This window comes from Prinia subflava, chromosome 2 (genome assembly GCF_021018805.1).
Source record: "Prinia subflava isolate CZ2003 ecotype Zambia chromosome 2, Cam_Psub_1.2, whole genome shotgun sequence".
Lineage (NCBI taxonomy): Eukaryota > Metazoa > Chordata > Aves > Passeriformes > Cisticolidae > Prinia > Prinia subflava.
The window spans coordinates 93745773-93767500 of NC_086248.1; the positions used below are offsets into that span (position 1 = coordinate 93745773).

At 39.3% G+C, this 21728-nt stretch overlaps 1 protein-coding gene across 12 annotated transcripts in view; it reads right to left on the bottom strand.

Annotated features, from left to right (window-relative positions):
* Window positions 1–3037: 3037 nt before the first annotated feature.
* ESRRG (estrogen related receptor gamma) overlaps window positions 3038–21728 on the bottom strand; it is a 369245-nt gene continuing 350554 nt past the window's right edge. For all 12 annotated transcript variants that reach the window (XM_063391049.1, XM_063391050.1, XM_063391048.1 and 9 more), the window contains 2 exons: window positions 17701–17970; window positions 3038–6765 (listed from right to left, as the gene is read on the bottom strand). In XM_063391049.1, coding sequence (XP_063247119.1) covers window positions 6521–6765; window positions 17701–17970 — 515 coding nt within the window. In that variant the 3' untranslated portion in view covers window positions 3038–6520. The remainder of the gene's footprint in view (window positions 6766–17700; window positions 17971–21728) is intronic.

Below are 21728 nucleotides of genomic sequence, written 5' to 3' on the forward strand. Positions count from 1 at the left end.
GGAGAGCGTAAGGAGCCGGCTCGGGAATGTGAGCGCCAGGAGCCAGCGACCCTCAGTCTTAACGAAACGCTAACAATTAGCACGGCCGGGATGGGGGAGCACAAACACTCTGGGATAAAAGTGCCAAAAGCAAATAAACACACCCATGTTTTTTTACACACCTACTGGGGGTTTTCCCCCTTCTGTAAAAGCAGCCACAAGGAAGAAGTTTGTGATCCCTGTTAAAGGCGACCTACGGACACAGGGAATCAGCTTTTCATTGCAGGAGAAAACACACGCCTTGTGAGGCAGCTACGGCAGGCAGGCTGGATAACAAAGGATAGAGTAATTAGCAAAGTGCCATGTGAAATCAGAGACCTACATTACACGAGAGAGATGAAATGCAAAGGAAAGGAAAGGTGTGATTGAAGAAAGCTGCTAAGGAAAACTAACAAAGGCTTTAGAAGAAAATGTAGAAAACAGATTGAAGCTGTCCCATTCTTGAGTTTGGTGCAAGATCCAGGATAGGAAATGTTAAAATTTTTAAAAAGAGGCATTTTCTCCTGCAGAAGCCTGTACACAAAAAAAATCTCAGGTGTTTCTGTGCTTAGTGTAGGGTTTTTTCCCACTAGGGTATGGCTGGGCAATGCTGCACGTCACTTAAAAATGTACAACATGAGGGGGTGTCCAAGGACAGTATTTCCATTTCTCTTCTCTTTTGTAATTGTTTTGGTGGTTTGTTTTTTTGTCCATATTTAGCCTTTCAGCACTGGGATTGTTAAGAAACACACAGAACTGCACGTGCAAGAGTACTGACTGGCACATCATTCTCCTGCCATTTCTTTCACTGAGAAAGGATCAGCTGCAGGGACCACACGAGGACACTTCTAGCTGGTGTTTGCCAGACCTTCTCACACTGTGAACTCACAAGGTCAAAAAATCCCCGCCAACCAAACCAAGGGCCCAAATGACATCAAGCTAGGCCATTACTTGACTGCAAAGCTCCAGAGAAAATCCATAGCCCCTCACAAATCCCATGCCACGTAGGTGGCCAGTTCAGGGAGGGGCGTTTTCCTTCCAGATCAACACGGACGGCTCTGGCTGAGGGCACAGGTTCCAGTGAGGGGCAGGGGAGCTGTCAAACAAACACCTCCAGAGGCCTCCAGTCCACTCTTGAACTGGGATGGCTTCCTTTACCTGGTGGGCAGGTGGAGTAGGGGAGGGGAAGGGGGATGTAAAGCACATCAGTGAAAACCTGATTTCACTGAGCCTTTCCCCCTGTGGGAACTCTTGGTTTGCCATCGTATTTCAGCCGAGTTGTTGTGGTAGCCACAGGTTGGGGTTGTCGCAGTTGAGAGCTACAGCAGGGTGTGTTGCCTGAGCTAAGAATGCCAGTACCCCAAGCCCATTTTTTTTCTTTAAAGACTAAGCAGCTATTTCTGCAGTTTAGAAAACTTTGTGGTCCTAGCCAAATTCCCCACAGATTCCTACTGAAACATTTCCAATGGATTTCTGTGCCCATCCTGGCTTTACTGCAGAGACAGCATAGGGAGAAGAAAGGAAAAAAACCCAGAAAAACTCTCCAGAGACAGAGCCCTAGAAAGGGCTTCATCTGAGAGTTGCATGTATTTTTTCTTCTGGGATGCTCAATTTGTTGTATGGTGCTTCATGAAAAATGGTACAGAAAGTGTGATTTTTTAACTGCACGTGAAAACTTTGGTCAATGATTAAGGCCAAACACATGTTGAGGAAGTCTAGGAGTGCCATTTTTTACAAATTATTTTCCTTTTCTATGTGAAAATTTGTAACAGTGTCTTCACTTTTAAGGTGCAGTATTGGGTTTTCTTCTGAAGAGGTATTTTCCAATAATTAAAAATCAGGAAAGTAATAAAAAGGGGGGAAAAAAGTAAAAAATGGGGAGAGCCAGCTCTGTGCACGCAGAGTGTGCATATGGATGGACGCACACCTGTGTACACAGCAGTGCCAACACTGAAGCCCATTTCTGATCACCTCTGCAGAGTCCATGCAGGATTCACCTTCCTATCGCCCTGCTGCTCCTTTTACTGAGAAAAAGCCCCCCTATCTCCCAAGGCAGCTGGAACACAGGCAGCACGGGAGGCAGGGCAGGGGTGCCTCTCTCTGTGTTGGCACTCGAAGCACACGGAGCCCTGGTGCTGCCAGGGGCTGTGGTTGACACGGCTCCTGCCCCGAGCAGCCCCTGTGCCATCAGCCAGGGCCCCCAGAGGACGGCCAGAGCAGAGGTGAGAAACACGCTGGTGAACACAACCACAAAACGCTATCAAATAGGCTAAAAAGCAAGAAAAGCACACATTAGCACTTCTGTGATGGCTCCAGGAGGGTCCACAGGACAGAGGGGCTGAGCCTGAGCGAGGGGGGCTGCAGCCCCTCAGAGGGACGGGGCCCAGAGCCCATTTGTGGCCACTTTTGCCCAGTCCCGACAGCTTTCGGGGATCCTCGTTAACACCCGCCTGTGTCACTGCTCTGGGGCTGTTTGCTTCCACTCAGCAACACTGCATCAAATAATACAGATTTTTTTCTTAGTTTATTTTTTATTTTTACTCAGAACACATTAAAGGAGTCTCCTGCAGTAGGAAATGAATGATAGACTCAGTTGTGGATGGAGAAAGCAAAAAACTACTTCTATACGATATTAATGTGATCTTAAAATAGTGGGAAAGTTTTCTTTTATGACATTGACAGAGAGGCAATGATTTTGAGTAATGCAGGTTGATGCGAAGATGCTTTAAGATTACGTAAGTGCTATATAAAGGCCTGCCAGCCTGAATTCTAATGTGCTATGAGACATTTTGCATATTTAAGAGTATGCAAAATGTCCTGTACCACACTGGAATTCATTCTGACAAGGCTTTATAGAGCGTTTATTTACGCTCGTACCACACTTTGAGGGAGAAGTGCAAACGCTGGCTCCGTCTTGCACGGAAGTAACAAAAGGCAACGCTAATTGCTCTGTTTCCTCCTCCAAAAAAGAAAACGAAACCAAAAAACCCCCACAACACAAAAAATAAAATAAAAGCAATCAAAAGTGGAAGCTTGTTTAATATTGCTCTACCATCATCCTGAAAGGCATAATAATTTGAGTTACACATCTGAACTGATTGGAGTTACAGAATCATATCTCCTTTTTGCATTTAACAATATATACAATATAAAATAAATACATTTACACAAATGGACATTGGTTGGAGCACACGGTATGATACACATCACAAAAATATACAGTTGATTGCTATACAGATGTGAAGCCCATCTACAGCTATAGACATGTTTGTTTTCATTTGTTGTTTTGTTTCGGTTTTTAACTACTGGCTATTATGCAACTCCTGGATTATTATAAGCAGTTTAATTTTTTTTTTGTCCTTTTGCGATCTTTGCACGATAAGACTGCCGTAAAATGTTTTCCTAGGCAGGTAAACAGAGACGCTTAAATAATTAAAATACAATCACCAACACCCATTTTCTCTTCTATAAGAAAAATAGCAGTTTTAATTTTTTATATCTTTTTATGTTATCATTTAAATGCAAAATAGTGGAATAAATACAACAATCTGATCTGATTGAAACAAATGTGTAACTTCTGGGAGTTACACAATCATATTGCTTTAAATAAGAAAAAATTAAAAAATGAAGCAAAAATAGAAATTAAATCGTTATGGCTAAAACATACACCCTTTGAAATTTTCCCAACACTTCACATTAAGTAAGTGGTCTTGAAAGAACTCTTCTCCAGCAAGGTTTAAGATGAACAACATTATAAAGCCCGTGCAGTTTTTTTTTTTAGCTAAGTTTCAGGTAATGGTTTTACAGTCTTGAGATACTTGTTCTTTTGCAGCTCCAAAAAATTACAGAAAATGAAAACTAAAGTTTGCACCGTGTGCCTTTAACACATCTCCATTTTTTGTGTGTTTTTTGTATACTTCTAGTTGATTGGCTTTTGACCCTGAAGCCCAAGTTCTTTAATGTGATACAGCAAAAACAATATTTATATTATATATTTATATATATATAGTGTACTTGAACAGTAGCAACTTAAACCCTGCACAAACTTTCTGGAAAATAAACTTTTTTTTTTTTTGCACTCTTACATATATAAATAATCTTATAGAATCAGCACCTTTTTCCCAGGAGTTGTATTTTTTTTTTGACATTTTTCAAAAGGGATGTGCCAATTTCTGAACTCCTATCACAGCTATAAATTTCAAGTTATTGACCATCTGAATGAATTGCTAATGATGATTTACCTAGAATCACACTACAGTCACTTCTCTACTGAGAAAACACAATCTACAATATAGTCCCATATAGCTAATGATAGATACACAGTTTTTTTTTTTTTTTCCTAGCATGAGGCCGAGAGAGCATCGGCCCATTGTTATTTTGTTTAAAGCACACAACGTAGCAATAGTTTTGGAAACTTGTCCGCACCAAAAAAGTTTTGCAACAACACAGAGCGAGTTAATAACAACATTTGAGAGATGATTGAATAAAAGCTATATTTACAGCATTTAAAAATTAGACTTATCTATAATCTTGAAATATTCAAAGTTTTATTTCTAAGCTATACATTGGTATTCTATAATAAACTGTTACAGAAATTATCCCTTGTTTTGAAAATATTATGATTTCAGTGTGTATCTGTTCATAACGAGTATTTGTTTGGAGTTTCGATCTCTTAATTATTACTAGGAAGAACTTTATTACCGGTAAGGAATAGAATATACTACTGTAATCTCCTGAGGAATTGTACATCCAATATTGTCTCTAATTCTACCCTGTGTCTATAAGCACACACCACAAGAATCCAAACACCACAAGAAGAACAAGACAACAGTCTTTGAATGCAACATAAAAATTCAGAAAAGCACAGCAAACATGAAACATTGAAAAGCTGAACTACATTTCTTTTGTTTGTTAGGATTACAATTTTAATTACATCTGTGTACATAGAATAAGGATGTTCACATAGTACAGGGAGCAGCTACTAACACTGGTACATTGGTATAGCATTTGATGGAGGTTATTGTTTATTGGTTATTTAGCGACTGTAGTTTTCTGGGGGCATCTAATCGGTTTATACATTAGATTACACCTCGTAACAGTCTTGAAACTGACTGACTTTCATGCTGTGACAATACTGGTTGAAAAGCACATATACTGGTTTAGCTACTTGTTGAGGATCGCCATTTACAAACGAAAATCTAAACCAATAAATAAGGTACAGAAGTGTTAAATTCTTCAATTTGGTCAGAAGTCTACTACTCTGATTTCTTAATTTTGCGAACGGCGGCGTTTGCCTCATCGCCTCTAAGCTACTCTTGGTTCATAGGGTTTTCCTGCGTGTGAGGTTACAGCTTTGCAAACAGGCAGTAGTATCTCGTTCATTTGCAACTGAAGCAGTTAGAAATCACTCGGCGACCGCGGCCGCTGTCTCCTAACACCGTTACGGATTGGTATTCGACATGGAGCACTTCTATGGCAGACTACTCGGATATACTGCAGGTGTAATCTAATCCTTTGAGTCAGTGAACATTTAGTTATAAACTGGAGCTCATGTTAAGGAACTGGATGTTTTGGACCAGACTGGCACACAACATAAATTGCATCCGTGATAATATGCACCTTCCCTTCGACTATTGCTTTAGTAAGATAAATTCCCACATTAATAAATGGCTGAAAACTGGTAAAGCTGGTACAAAAAAATCTCCATTAGTAAGAAGAAACAAAACATTTAAAAAAATCTTCCTTCAGGATTCATTTGTCCTTCATTATTGTTCATCATTGTTCAAGCCAGCACAAAAATGCAGTATTTCTTTCTCTTTAGTATTGCATGAATGAATAAAGCTTAAACTATTCCCTGAAAAAGTTACATCGTAGCTAACCTAAGAAATATCTGGAAGACTTGAAAAAACAATTAAGGAATCAAATGGCTGTAACTGATCTAGATGGAAAATGCAATGACAAGAAGCAGCCGATGCATCGTCGCTTTAGTCGTCTAATTAGAGACTGCTCCTATGAAATCTAATACTGCATTCAGTCAGTTCATCGTGTTGTACTGTACTGCTAGGTACGGTGCTTCTCTCTTTGATTCCTTTGTCATTGGGGACATTATGGTTCATAATAAGTTCACTGGCATCCATATTATGGATTTCCATCCTTTGGCAGGCCTGGCTTCCATCTCTCTTCAATTAGAGACCTCTTTTAAAAAGTTCAGCAGCAAAGGAAAAAAAACGAAAGAGAAAAAGGAAAAAAGGAAAGGAAAGAACAGAAAGGAAAAGGGAGAAAAGGAAAAGGAAAAGAAAAAACTGCATCAGAAAGACACAGAAGAAAAAGTTGAAAGCTGCTTCACAGTCTTGCTGCTAAATATCAGTGCAGTCATTTAGTCATTTTTTCCTTAATTAAACACTAAGTTTCTTTGCCATTATTATCCTGTTTATTTTCCCTTTTTTTTCTTTTTTTTTTTTTTTTTAAAACGTGCATGATGGGGAAGCCCATGATGCTTTAGTCAGACCTTGGCCTCCAGCATTTCCAAAAAAAGTTTGTGCATGGGGACTTTGCCTTCCAGTTTGATGTTGTAGAAATGCTGCACAGCCTTGGTGGAGGTTTGCCTCAGAAGCGGGAGGGTCATCAACATCTTGCCTGCACGACGAGGATCTTCCATGTGCTGCCCGGCCTCGTAGTCCTGCAGAGCCTCGTGTAAGACGTCCTGAAGTTTCTGCACTGCCTCAACATCCTCTATGTGCATTGAGTCTGCAAAACAAAGGAGCAACAGGAGGTTTCAGCCTGGTGTGCCACGAGTCTGATAACGCTAAGGCTGCACTCACTGGTTCTGCCCATCCTCTTCCACAAAGAGGGAAGATAATTACCCATTAATTTCTGTATTGACCTTTAGGAAAGTGTATTGAAACGCTGAGGAACTACAAACGTACAATTAACTCTTGGATAAGTAGTTCTGCTCCTCATGCTCCTCGAACAAGTGGAACAGTCACCCTCGGTGCTCCCCAAACCATCTGTATGGTTACTGCTTTGAAGGAATGACAGCGCCAAGGGGCTGCAGGAACGGAGGGCTGCACTCTATCAGGGGAGCAAGGATAAAACAAGGATGCCCTACTGTGGAAAAGCTCGGCAAAATTCTGTGCCAGCTTTCAAGGCTGCTGAGTTGGAAGCTCAGAAACACTGACTGTGGGATTAGGACCACTGCACCAACACAAGGGAAATGCTGGCTTGAAGGGATTTCCTGATGGGTTTAGCAAATTTTTTCTCCCTTGGGCATACTCAGACAGACAGGCAACACTTCGCATGCTCCTGAACAGCTTTTGTTCGGTGAAGCTAACATCTCCTACAAGGTGTAATCCTTCTCTTCCACCCACACAGACAGCGGTTTATCTTGTTAGTGTTGGACTTTTGCATTTTTTATAAAAGACTCAAAGCAAACACCTTGCCCTGCACCTTTGCAGGTGAGATGCCTTGGTGGTGTAAGTATTGAGTGACAGGCCCAGACGCAACACACACCAGGAACTAAACTAAACTGCTACATGACCCGAAAAGATTAAAGCAATGGAAGTGTGAAATAAAGAGAAAATATCTAACTGAAATAACTGTAAACCCCTCAACTGGATAGATACAGAAAGTGAAGAAGTCCCTGAGAACATGCAGTTACTGGACCATGCTGAGATTACTTTGGATGAGCAGCCCTAATTCTCTGACTTTTATGTAGCCATAAATGCCAAAGAAACCCTGATGTGGTCCAAAGTGAGGTGAATACAAGTAAGGAAAAACAGTCGTAGGTGAAAGAGGCCACCAAACAGCCCCTATCAGCTACCAAAATTGGAATGGTCAACACTTACAGAGCCAATAAAACACCACATGAAAATACAACTGCTGCGAGGGGGCACAAGCCCCAGGGACAGGCCACGCCGTGCCAGCTTTGCTCAGGGTGAAACTGGGACATGGAGCGATTAAAGTTCACCCTTGAAAACTCCACTAAATATAACACTGCTCTGCATCCTAATTTTTGGGTTTGGAATAAAGCTCCTGTTCCCTGACAGAGTAACAGCTCTGTCATCCAGCTGAGGAGCTGGATGGTGAAGAACCCACTGCCATCATCCTTTCCATGCCCTGTAACCAGCAGTCTGGACCAGTATTTGACAGAGTCTCACGTTTTTCCCTGTTGATGATTAAACATCAAGTTTTGCACGTGCTTCAAACATCCGAATTACATTCAGAGAATTAAGATGCAGCTAAGATTCATTTCCTAAAAGCTGACATGCAACTGTTTCCTCAGATAATTAGGCCAGATAGTAAATACCTGTCTCATTTTAATTACAAACATGTAAACTGAAACACAAACCAGTAAATAACAGGTTAACAAAGATGTTCCAGCTCTTATTGTCACAACAAACGTGCAAATTGAAAAGAAAAAAAAATAAAAGTTACAGCTCCCACTCTAAAACAGACACTTAATTATATACAAGTTTGGATCATTTAGCACGTTTTATTGATTCTGATGACAGTTTATCTGTTAATTACACATAATGGAGTCCTATGGGAATTTTACATGTTTAATAATTCTGAGTCTTAGTGAATACATGCTCTAAGAAGCATGCAGCTAAGACATACGCTGCTGGGATGTGATACTGCACATCAAGGTGCACGGTGCTGAAAGCACAGACACAGAAATCTCTCTCTTAGGAAAAAACAAGGCTACAACATTTTGAAAAGGTGACAGGCAAAGATTACTTCTAGCAAAATTTAGTTCTAATTAATGTGAGACCATTCCCCGAATCCATACATTTTTGATAGTTTTCTAATATGGTAATGCTGTTCAGTAATTCTGTGTCAATAAGAGAAAAGCCCTGAATTCTGTGTCCTACAAACAGATATAATCGATACAGACATGCTAACACACACATACAGACGTGACTGATGTCTTAAGCACAGGGTGCAGCCACCAGGCTTAATTTGGAATGCAATCTCCAAAAACATTGCTGTCTTTACCCCCTAATTCTTTAGCAAGTCCTTGGATATTCACTGCTGTGCTACAGAACACACGATCTGCTACTCCAAGTATTTTTTCCAAAAACCATGTGCTGTTTGTGCAGGAAATACACACCTTTCCCTCCTCTCCCCACATCCACAGTGCCAAAGCCAGGTTTGCTGGGGAACCAAAGAGGAGCATTTTATCTGCAGCAAATCCTTGATGAGTCAAAGACTGACTGTTCTCATTACTTTTTTTCTTTTTGTTTTCCCACCATACCACATAAAGAGACAGGCCTTTCTGGAGAGTGTGACTATAAGGGTTTAGTTTTTAACCCTTTCCGAAACTGGTCTGTTTTTTCCCAGAATCAGTATTTGTAACAATGATCATAAGTTTGCAAATAGATAGGTGAAGTCCAGACTAAATGTGTTTTTCACACAGGGGTGAAACTTGCCTAAGATGTTGAACTCTGCAGTTTGGAGAGCAATTTGGCCTGCAGTGTTAGGAATATCTACACGCCACATATTACTTACAATGAAAATGAGTGAGGACGGAAAAGAAAAGGACACCCCCCAGAAAGAGATCAAAACCTGCCCTCTGACACAGCTATTACATTTAATGCTTTAAAATTCTTCCACTGTGTGGAAAGCATCCAAACACAAGGGCTCTTACCCTCTCCTTGCAGGGGTGATCGTGTACCCTCCCTCTGGTAAACAGGGCAATTATTTACATGCAGAAGTAAAGTACTAATGCATTTAATGTATTTGTTGCTGTCTCTGAAATTAATTTAGTAGCTGGGAAGAACGTGTCCAGCCAGCTCTCCACCCCCAAATGGTGGTTCATGGAGCAGCTCAGGAAGCTGTGCCTTGGGGAACAAATTTGGTCACAAGGAATGGGGTAAGAAAGAACAGCAGGGAGAGGGGCACTTCCAGTGCTGATTAAGACTTCAAACTGTTCTTTTAAAATGGTGATTCAGCTTGAAAGATTTAAAAATTATGTAATCAAATTACTATGATAATTTAACTCCCCATTTACAGAAAAGATTCAAACTCATTTCAGCTGTACTCATTCTAGGGTCTGCCAATGTTTAAATGCAAACTCAATAAATCTGTGCTATTTAATTAGACCATGATTCAGCTTGCAGATTGCTCAGGAAAATATTAATCTCTACAAAAATCCTTCTTCAAGTTTTAGCCTTGCAGTCTGGAAGTTCCACTTTATCCCTGATATTAAACGAATGTAGATCTTAATCCCCCAGGTGTAAGCCTTTGAAAATAAGGAAAATGGTTGAAAATGCTGAACTAGCCAAGGGGAAAAGAGGAGGAAAAATAAAAGAGAGAACTCTTTTCAGTAACTACAGACTGGCAGATGTAGAAGTGAATTCAGAGCAGGCTAACTCATTGCTGAATATTGCTCATGTACTGGGATAAACCCAATCCTCAGCGATGTCATCAAGAGCCACTATAATTTAAGGAAATACAGACAATTTGTGTGACAACCTAGAAATAAAGGAAGAATTCCACAGAAAATATGAAAATGAATTATAAGTGAGTATGAATGCTCTTCCTATACCATGGAAAACCTTTTTGTTTATGGGTTGTTTTTTTCTTTTTTTTAAGTGGCTTTGCAGGCAGTCTGAATAATTTACAATTACATCCCACAGAGGTAATATCCAGAGGAAACCTACAGCCAGATGTAACATACTTAAAAACCAGTGCCTATATAAATAATGAAATTAAACACGGTAGTTTCAAAGTATTATGTGAAAGACAGCAGAATTGATGGTAAATGTCCTGCAAAAACATGATCCCAGGCTGGTGAACCTGAAGACAAACACAAGACTTGTTGATACAACTGCTGAGAACATGGGATTTCCCTGGCAGGGAAGAAGTTGCTCCTTATCAAAGCTGCTGTGGGAGAGAGTGAGATCAACAAATGAGGACATGGACTCATTGAGCTCTGCTTGGAGAATCTCATTCTATCCTTGCAAATGCTTTTTTCTTTCACCATCACAGGATGGGAAAATAGAATTGTACCTCCTCTGATCAGTTGATTGATCAGATCATTGCACAGAAATAGGAGAAAACTGGAGGTCTCATTCAAGAAAAACACTGCAAGGTCCAGACAGAAACTCAGATTACAATCTACCTAATTTAAAATTCAAGCTTCATCTCAAATGCAGCCAACAAACATGCAGCCACCCAGGAATCGTTCAGAACACATCACAAAGGGTGATAACTAGCTAAAAATTGGAAAGTACCTGAACTAAGGGCAAGGAAACCTCTCAAAACCCCGCTTTGAGGAAAGTTAAAGGCTGGTATCTATATAAGTTCTATATAACATCACTCAGAAGTGGAAGAAAACCAGAGGTCTTCATGTTTCTTCATGTCAGATAATTCAGACAGCAAAAAGAAAACAGGGCAGTGAATCAAGCAGCAGGGAGCATGCAGCAGTGAATACACACATTAAGATACTGGTAAACCACATTGCAGAGGTAGATACCAACAAGTATTTGAAATACAGCAGCTGCTGTAATGTTTCTGATTCCTTGCAGCTGAGCAGTTCACAAACTCAACCTGGAGAAATCCCTTTAAAAAGCTGTGGGATCCTGGAAGAACTGGATAGGATCAAGATTAAGAAAAAAAAAGCAAAATGGTTTTTGCTTTATGTAAGGATGAAAAAAATCCCAATCTGAATTATTTCTCAAACAATAGAGATTTTTAATCTAGATTGTAGTACCAATCCAAAACCCCCACAAAACCCACTGTGGTGTTTATTAATGGATGAACTGTTCTAAGAACTACAGAACCCCTTCCTCTCCCCCTGAAACAAGTGCCAGATTTGCACAAGGACACAAAGTACTTGCCCACATTGTGTTTCTGTGTATTTTTATGAGAAACACAACACAGTGACATTTTGAAAAGCATACTGCTTGAGATAGAAGCAACCCACGGAAATTGCCAATTGCAAATCAAACCAGGTTTTTGCTTGCCTCATCCAGCAAGAATTCCTGTCCTTTCTCCATCCAGAGCTGAAATTACCCCAGACACTTACTTTGGTGTTCCCTGTGTTGGGTAAACAAATATACTTCATTTTGACCTGCCTATTTTTCCTGAGCAGAACTGTTTGCTGGGATCTGCATGGTTAGGCTAAGAGACAAGCACAGAGGCAAACAGAATATTTTCCCTCACAAAAGAATATGGCAAAAATGGTCTGACATCTGGAGTATTCTGTTGGAAAAAGACGCTCCAGTCAGAATAGATACTGAAAATGAAAGAAGAATAAATTAAGAATTCCTTGTCCACAGAATTATAGGCAGTGAAAACTGAAAACAAAGGCTTGTGTGATTGATTTTAGTGAATGAGGCCTTAGTCTGAATTGCTCTGGTTTGGCCTACTTTTCAGAAGAGATAAAAACTGAAGCCTTAAAACAGTTTTTAAAACACAGTAGGAAATGAAGGCATATAAGAAAAGAAATTACTTCACAGAACAGGGACTTTATTTCAGGACTAACTGGATTAGCAGTGAACTAAAAGCACTGGCATAAGGAAGTTAACAAATATTTCTTTTTTCATTCCTGAGATGGCTTACTTTCCACTAGGAGAGGTAGTGAGGGCAACAAATACAGGAATATTTGCTGCAAGGCAGAACAAACAGCACACTGTGAACTGGTTCAAGACCCTACACCATAAGGCTAATAAAATCCTGGAAAAAAGGGAACTCGAATAGTAGGGTTGGGGGATGAGATACCAACTAAAAGAAAATGTTGAATGAAGACCTCAAAATACTTTTTATTCACTGTAAGAAATTATCACAACTACCACTGAGAGCAACAAAGTTTGGCCTCGCCTCTTGCCCTTCCTGAGTCTCATGCTACTAATACGTAAATACTATCTGCTTGTTCTCTGAGGAATAGGTCCAAGTTACTCAGTTCCTAGAGTAGCTTCCAGAAAAAAAGAAAAAAAAAAAATGATTAACCACTGATTAACCCTTAATTAACCACTGATTAACTCAGCTGCCATTTCCTAATTCCAACATTAGGCAACTGGTAACAGAGTTATTTAATTTCTCTAAGAATAGTGGGTGTCATCTATCTGATTACACAAAAACGGAACATGACAAATAAACTGTTTTCAAACAACATGAAAACTTTGACTATAGTGGTGACTTCCTTTTCTAAAAATCTGTTTCTATGCTGTACTCTTCTCTATACAGAAAATACATAAAAGAGTTAAGACCTTGCTATTTATATTTGTAAAAACAGACTGGTAACACACCCTTAACACACACTTCTGTGTATGTGTGTGTGTATCTATATCTATGCTCAGCCAACATAGATATGTCATCTTCATGAATTCAAACACTAACAAGATGACTATATAAAACAAAAAGAAAAAATGGACATTATTAGAAATTAAATACAGCCTGTTGTGACATGCACTGGGAATAAAGATGATGTCCTGTGGAGCAAGTGACTTACTGGGCTCAACCAATTAATTTCTATTATGATAATATCATATAGTGGTGATAGCCTAGTGCTTTGAGTACATTGTGTGTGAAAAGCTAAAAAACTTATAAGAATTTACTAATTTTTTAACAGGATGAGATGATAGTCTAACTGGCACCAATATTTATCTGCACTTCAGATACTAAAATGCTCAAGATACTTTTTGGTTCACACTCCTTCTGCACTAAAAGGGTGATTTTTAATATATTTTTTTAGGGGAGTTAATATCAAAGATCAGAAATGTGAGGGTCAGCAGAAGTCTTTTTCTTCTTGTGGCACAGGCTACACAGCCAGTATTAGCATTTAGGATTGAATTTTCAACAGTGCATCAACCTATACTTTTAAGTGCCTAGCATCCGCTGTTTGGGTCAGGCTTTCCAAGATGCCAGCAGCCTACTGAGCAGATGCACAGAGATCAGAATTTCGAATGTGCTGACGTATTTGGACACTGCAGTTCCTTAGGTCTCAGACGGGAAGTGAGAGTCTCTTAGAACTCTGCTCCCAGTTATGACTCCTAAGCCCTTCTGCAACATTTGGCCTGGAGGTCCAATTTAGTCCTTACTGCTCAGGCAATTCCAAAAAACTGCTCCTCTGCAACTCCCTGTTTAGCATGACCCTAATCAACACCTGGGAGCACGCCCTAGCACGGAGGAGATGAGCAGCTCATCTTCTCCGTGCCGGAGCGTTCCCGTGCGCGTGCCTGCACTGGTGTACACTTCCAGCATATTTTGTAAATATTCCACCTTCCCTTACACACGAGGAAGTAATTGGTACATGCATGTTTTGGAAACCATTCAAAGCTGATTTTCTGCGTGGGTAAACAAAGTGCTCGTTGGTGCCAGCTCGGCTCGTTTGGGCGGCGCGAGGCGGAACCGCGTCCCGCGGCCTGCAGGTACCTCCTGGCTTGTGTGTGCAGAGGGGAGGAACCCGTGACACCGGCAGGACAAGGACACTGCCAAGGAAAGAGTGACTTCTCCGAAGTATAAAGGCCGCGTTAATTACTATCAAATCAATGCAGATGCTTAAATCTAACCTGATAAATTCCATATTTACATATTAAATGTAACTGTTGAAATCACGCCTGCACAGACTTAACGTGTGCACGACTGAAATGTCCACACATTTCAGTATTGTGCTCTTGCACGTGTATTTAAACTTCCCAGAGTCTATATGCACTCGGTTTGAAATCAGTGACAATCTACCACGTAGCCGCATCTTGCATTTCTGGAAATTTATGGAAGCTGGCGTGGCACTGCCAGCCCTGCACGGGGAACATTTGATAGTGGCTGTCAGAGAACCTCCCTGAAAAACTGCTACTCCTCCCCACCTTTTAGGGACCAAATGGCAGGATAATCTCAGATCCAGCACTGCATAAATGGGCTCTGTAGACCTAAAGAAAAGTGTGTGTTTTAATGCTCACGCTACTGAGATTTGTTGGCCAAAACAAAGCTTGTGGTATTTATTCAAACAAAATACAATCGATATGAAGACAATCTACAATTTCTTTTTCCTGCCTCCAAACACCAGCAGGGAAAGTACTGTGACAGTGTATCATAAATCACCAACATAGATATGGAGCTATAAAACCATCTTTGTCTACTGTTTACAGTAGAGTCAACCTGGGAATCTTTCTAGATAGTGTGGAGATGGCAAAAATGTCTGAAACACCCAAGATTTCTTGTTATAGTCTCCACAGCTATAAAAAGGCTAATATATTTTAAACTGGAAAAATAAACAGTAGAAGAAAGCAAAAGTAGCAATAAAAAAAAAATTTGAATGTGAATTGCTACTGGTTGATTTTCTAATGGCATTTTGTTTTTTTTTATATAGCTATATTTTCATTAACCAAATTCCTATTTATATGAAAATAAGCTATTCTGCTTTTGCCTATTATAAAAAATACAAGAAGGTTTAATCCAACTTAAATTTTGTTTTAATTTTAGCAGCATTTGTAACCTGAAACACTAAGGGCCTGATATCCACTAATGGGCTGTAATTCTGCAGGTGCTATTTTACATCTACAGGTTAGCACAGCTACAGCTGGTAGGAGTTTGGTATCTCATGCATGCACAACCTGAAGCTGAAATGCTGAATGCCAGCATCTGAAACACTGCTGAAAGGGAAGTGGAATGGCTGGGCTACTTTTTAACTCCTCCTTGCAACAGTTTCATTTTAAGACAGCAATTTTGTTTCTTTTAAGATGAGGGAAGGAAATGTTTTCACTTGGATGTGCCCTGAATTTTAGTATGCTGAACTGTATTTATCTCTGACATTATCCTGGTTGTAATTTCCAGCGAAGTTAATGAAGCTACAGATGATTTTGATACACTCTATGCACAGTGTATGACTAAACCTTTTTTTGGCAGCAGTTATTTTTTATTATTACTTACTTACACACTACATATCCTTTTCTTTTTCTTTTCTTTTTTTTTTTTTTTTGGTGGGGCGGAAGGTGGGAGTGGTATCTAACATCATATCCTTCTATGCTAGCCCTCATCCTTTTTGTCAAGTTAACTGCAGAACTATTTCTAATTCAGTCTTTGAATTACAGAATTTAAATAAGTACAAAAGCCCTTCTCCATTTAGACTCCTAATTGCAGATAACTTTCTTGCTCTGATCATTAAGCATGACCAATTTTGAGAAATAACCTTCCTGGAGCTGGAAAGCATCCTCAAGTGTCTATTTACAATGGTCAAAAATTATAAATAAATCTTCAATTAAGAATAATTTTGATCTTTGAGAGGCATTTCAGCATTTTGTTTAATCTGGAATAATAAGATAATATTCTAAAATTAAGGGCAGAGTTAGTGGGGTGGAGAATATTTTACAAAGAAACTAATAAGCATTTTGGCTTTGCATGTTTTTGAATTATATTTCCAATTAAAAATGCAGAGTGCTAAATCACATTACAAAGATAAATAGGAAAGTACAACTTCATTGTTGAAAACAATTTCCCTCCTATCAATCTGAGGATTCATGCATCAATATTGTAGATGAACTGTTAATTACAAAATCAATTAAAAAATTATTTCTAAAAACAGTCACGCGTCCTGGCTCTCAGGGGGGCAATTTGGGCAGAAGGTCTCATCTCACTAGGACCGCGCCAAATCACAAGTCGTCATCCACAAGTAAGCAAAAGCAATCTGGTTTTTCATTTTTCAGCGCGGCTGAGCCCAGCCTGAGATTGATCGTCACATATGGCCCCAGAAAACAAACTGTCAATACCTTGAATGCTGCAGAATTTGAACAAATAGCCGTCCGCCCATTCAAGCCACTCATTGCATCCCATTTAACAGATTTTATTGACAGTTTCCTTCTTGTAATTAAAGGGAAAACTACTGGCCAGCAACCAAGATAAAGTTCAAAGATAGGGTCAAAACAAAAGCAGATGGAGGGGCACGGTGTGACTGTCAATGGAACATAGCATCAGAGCATGTTATTGACACACAGGTATCTAATGATCGGCACGTCATTAAAGAGGGATCTATCGTGAACTTTATGCAAATGCTAAAAGGGACTTAAGACCACAATAAAGCATTAAGGAGACACAAAAAGAAAAACAACAAAGCACAAACGATTTTTACTTATCTGACAGTATTCACTGGTTCAGCACTTTTAAATTCAAATGCAGAAAAAAAAAATCTTTCTGAGATTTTTTCACTCTTGCTGCATAGGTAATAATTTTTTGCTCTCATACATGCAAAGGATCCATAATGTAAGGTGTGGTCTTTATGAGATTCAGTATGTATTTCCTCCCTCCTCCCACATCCCAAATTCAGTCTATCAAATGAATCAGTAACTTCCTTCAAAGAGAAAATATATAGCATATTCTCCAGTATCCATTCTTCTGCTTTAATTGCAATAATTAGACTTGTCTGGATTACGCAATGGATTTAGGAGAACAAAATCTACATTAATTTGAAGGGATCTCTGTCTGTAAAACACTCTTCAAATAATACAGTGGAATGTTCTCCACTCCCTTAGGAACATATTCCACAATTACTTTGAACCAGAAAGTTGTTCTTAGTTTGAACTGCTTTGTTTGTGACCTTTTAGATTTAAAGTCTGATAAGCAATTTCTTATGCTAAAGTCCTGTTTTAAACCAGCCCCAAGAAAGAAAGAAAGAAAGAAAGAAAGAAAGAAAGAAAGAAAGAAAGAAAGAAATTAAAAATGTAGCAACCATCATGCCACTCTGCCAACCTGAATTAGCAAGTGCTATAGCTTTGAGGGTGACAAATTCTTCTTTCTCCAGCTTCATGCTCTTGTATTTCTTTACCAGCTGCAGTATGGCATTGTTAAGGTCAAGAAGGCCTGCCAATTTGGACTGGTCTTCATCCATAATATAATCTTCAGCATATACAAGCTCATCCTCAAAAGAAAGTGACCGGTATACAACACCGAGAATCAAGATCTCCATCCAAGCACTCTGCAGAAGGCTCATCTGGTCAGCTAGAGACAAAGTGGAGAATCCTAAATAGGAAAACAAAAACACAACAAAAATGGAAAAATATTAAGCACATTTGGAAATCTGATCCTCTTTTTGACTTATTTTTGTACACATTGTGGTAAAACATGCATACATTCTATTATTCTCTCTTCTGCTTTTGTGTGTTTCCTCACCATCCTACTACAGGAAAGTAAATCAATAAAAAATCAAATGTTTTATAATCAAAACCAAAGTTTCAAACAAGCAGGAATTTGCAAGCTCTTCTGTAAAAATCATATTAATTTGTGGGGTACTGCAGTGGCAATCTGTGATCTGTATGATGCCTTCTTTGCTCTGAAACACTTGTAGTTAGTTGTAGAAACCTAATGCTGTGAAACATGGGTCTGCTGATTCTATCCAGCACTACCACAACCCAAGGAGGATAATTTAGGAGAAAAAAAAGAAAACTTTATTAAAAGGGAAGATTTGATGTTTTAATAGAATTAAGGTAAGGATGAAAAGGAGAAAAATTCTTTTTGAACGTTAACTTCAGAGAAAAGAGAAGTAGCAGCCACCCTTCTCAGGAAAGATGCTAATCACTTCTATCCTGGCTCCTGCCACTACTGCACTTGTTGAAATAAGAGAGTGGCACACTCAAGTGCCAACTACACAGCAGTCACATGATCCTTTTTGTGAGGGCAACCAAAATTTTATTAAATGCCTCTTAATGAATTTAACTTTTGCTTTGCCCCCCACTGCCTTTTCTAATAGGATCACTGAGGGCAAACATCTTTACTGTCTTACCTTTTCAGACTCTTGTTTACACTACCTGTTAATTTATTATATCAAACTGCTAATATCCCAATCACATTATGTGCTAGAAAACAACACGGGAGAGGAAGTGATTTTCCTGGCCTGTTGGTGAAATGCAGCAGTTTGCCAGTTGGCACCATCAACCACAAGTACTTAATAAAATCATCAAAGGGGATTAGTCAAGCTTTTCTTAAAGGGTCTTAAGACATGTCTGAGGCTTTCATTTAGTTGTTTATGGAGTTGCTTACATGTCCTTTGACAGGGTTCCTGATATAAGAATATTCTTGCTGGTGTTCAATTACACTGAAATGCATTTTTCTGTTTTTAAACTCGAGAGTTACAGTCATGCAAGAATGTATCATAAACTAGCAAATCTGCCAGGCATCTACTCCAAACAAGATTTTCTCTATAAGCACTAAGCAGCAAAACTAATACAATAAAAAAGAAAAACCCACATCCAAACCACCAGGCATCCATAAAAAATGAAACATAAAACTGGCTGCATGTGCTCTCTCTCTCATTTTTCTCTCCCTCCTTATTTGTTTTCATTTTCTCTTACTGTCTTTTGAGTCTTGTGATAGAACTGTAGCTCTCTGCCTTAAAAAACAAAACAAAAAACAAACAAAACAAAACAAAGCCTGATCCAACAACAACAGGAAAGCCTTGAAGATGTGACAATGGAAAATAACACATCTGTGATTAAAACAAATAAGAGAGAAATAGAGAAAGAATCATCATTTCAAAGGTTATAGGGAGGAATTCATGATTTCAATTAGCTCCCACATTTCTGTTCCTTGCTGGCTTTCAAGAACCAGTTTTTCTGCAGCAGCAGATGGACAGAGAATGTAGCCTGCAGCACCGTCCTGTGACAGCCCCATTCTCCCTCCCAGACACTGCTGTTAGTAAATAGATTTACACATTCTCCAATCTCCACACATCTTTCTGCCGAATAATTAAAAGCAGGATGATTAGTTTATTGAGTGGAAGGAGGAACTTTTTTATTGAGGTCCATCCACGATTTTATCAGGGCCAGCACTTTTACGGTTGTCATGAGGGTGCAGGCATCCAATTTTTCTTATCTGCCTGATTAATACAAACGCTGTTTCAGGACGCATTAATTAACAGATACAAATCTACGTTCTCATGGAAGGATCAATACAGAGAAGAAAAGAGGCATCAATGTGAATTTAGTGCTGATGATGGAGAAGGCACTCTATTGACATTTACGTGCATAGAAACTTTAAAGTTGCAGTGGAGCCCTTTTGTCCCTGTGATTTAGAAATTAACAATTTTTCAGGTATAACAATGTTTCAAACACTTCTCAGACGTTTAATTAAGCAAAAGGCAATAAAATCTGCTTTGATTAAAAAAAGTTTAACCTGCAATTTCTCTCTGTATTCCCTTTTTTTCCCCAAAATTACCCAACTTCCTTCTTTTATTCACTTACCTTCTTTTATTCACTTATCTATTTTCATAAAAGTTTGTTGGCATTGGTTTTATTTTTCAAAAAATAAATAATACTATGTTTCAATAACATTTATTGTGTGCCACAGTCAAAGAAAATTACATATGTCCTGTGAGAGGGGAAAATGGGATGTTGATAAAATTTATTGTACTCCACTCTTGAAAAATCTGCATTCTAGAGCAGTAAATATACCGGTTGTTTTTATATGACACATAAAAAAAATCAAAATAAATTTTTTACATTATAGAAAAACTGGCAAATATAAAGCATGCTGTTCCACTCTTCAATAATAAATCAAATCAACATGACTATTTTGTTCCTGATCGAAGTAACTTTCCCTTGAAAGCCTGTTCAGTGAAAGCATGTTTTAACTTTTAAAGGCATCCCTCGTGGGAATGCAAAGCTGAATCAAGTTGTAATTAATCTGGTTTTGTTCTGTTTTGATTTTTCAGAAAATGTGAAAGCATCCAGCATGTCTCTTGTATCACAGCAATGCCCTTTTCATATGAGTTCAACAAGTCACAGTTAAAATAAGAGATTACACAGCCTTGTATGATTATATACAGAGATTTATTTTTAATTGTTTGGAGAAGGTTATACTTATTTCACACCAAACTCTGAGTCTGTGAGCTTTTGGTATGTAAATCACCCAGATCTGTACTTTCTCTATTAAATTATAACTATTTTTTAAAAAGTCTCCAACTTGGACCCTTCCAGCCTTCTGGCCAGTGTCAGCCTCTCCAGCCCCATCCCCAGGCTCTGTCCAAACCGCCCCGAGACGCAGCGTGGCGGGGTGGGCTGGAACCTTGTCATGCACTGTGCGGGTCCCTAATCCTTAGGAGTCCTGCAGGTCACTGCTTTCAGCACAGACCTGTGTAATAACCTTTTAAAGACAATGTTGTGCGCCCCTCTCCCCCCTCAGCATGTGCCACGCTGGTGACAACTCTGATCTCTCTCCAGCCCCTCCCCAGGTCGGTGCCATCTGATGTATCTCGGGCGTTTCTGGCAGGATGACTGGGTACCTTGACCTGCAGTTAAACAGTGTGTTTATCTGCAGTACTGCACACTCCAAATAAACCAGATGACAGCCTGCAACAACGTCATTTGGAAGGATTGAAAGGCTTCTCAAGAGTCAGGTACCCCTGAGGTAAGAAGCTTGAAGGAAGCATGTTTTGTGCCAACCCTCCTGCCATCTTCCACTAGACGCTCGTGTGCTTGACAATGATGCCATGGGCACTTGTCAAGGTTTTTTTTTTTTCTTTTTGCCTAGCAAACTGATGCACTTTGCAGTCAACTTACAAAAAAGGCTAAGCATTTGAAAGTGTGAAGGGCAAAAAATATCTGACGGCTAGTCTTCAAAAATACACTTTCATTTCAGAAAGCATAAATGTTTATTTCCTGAGCTGAGTGTTGACAGAAATAGGCTGCAGCGCAGGCATATGAATTTAACCCCTGGTAGGCATTCTGTTCAGTGTGGTTTTTATGTGCCTGAGTGCAAGCATTGTAAATCTACGGGGTGTCTCC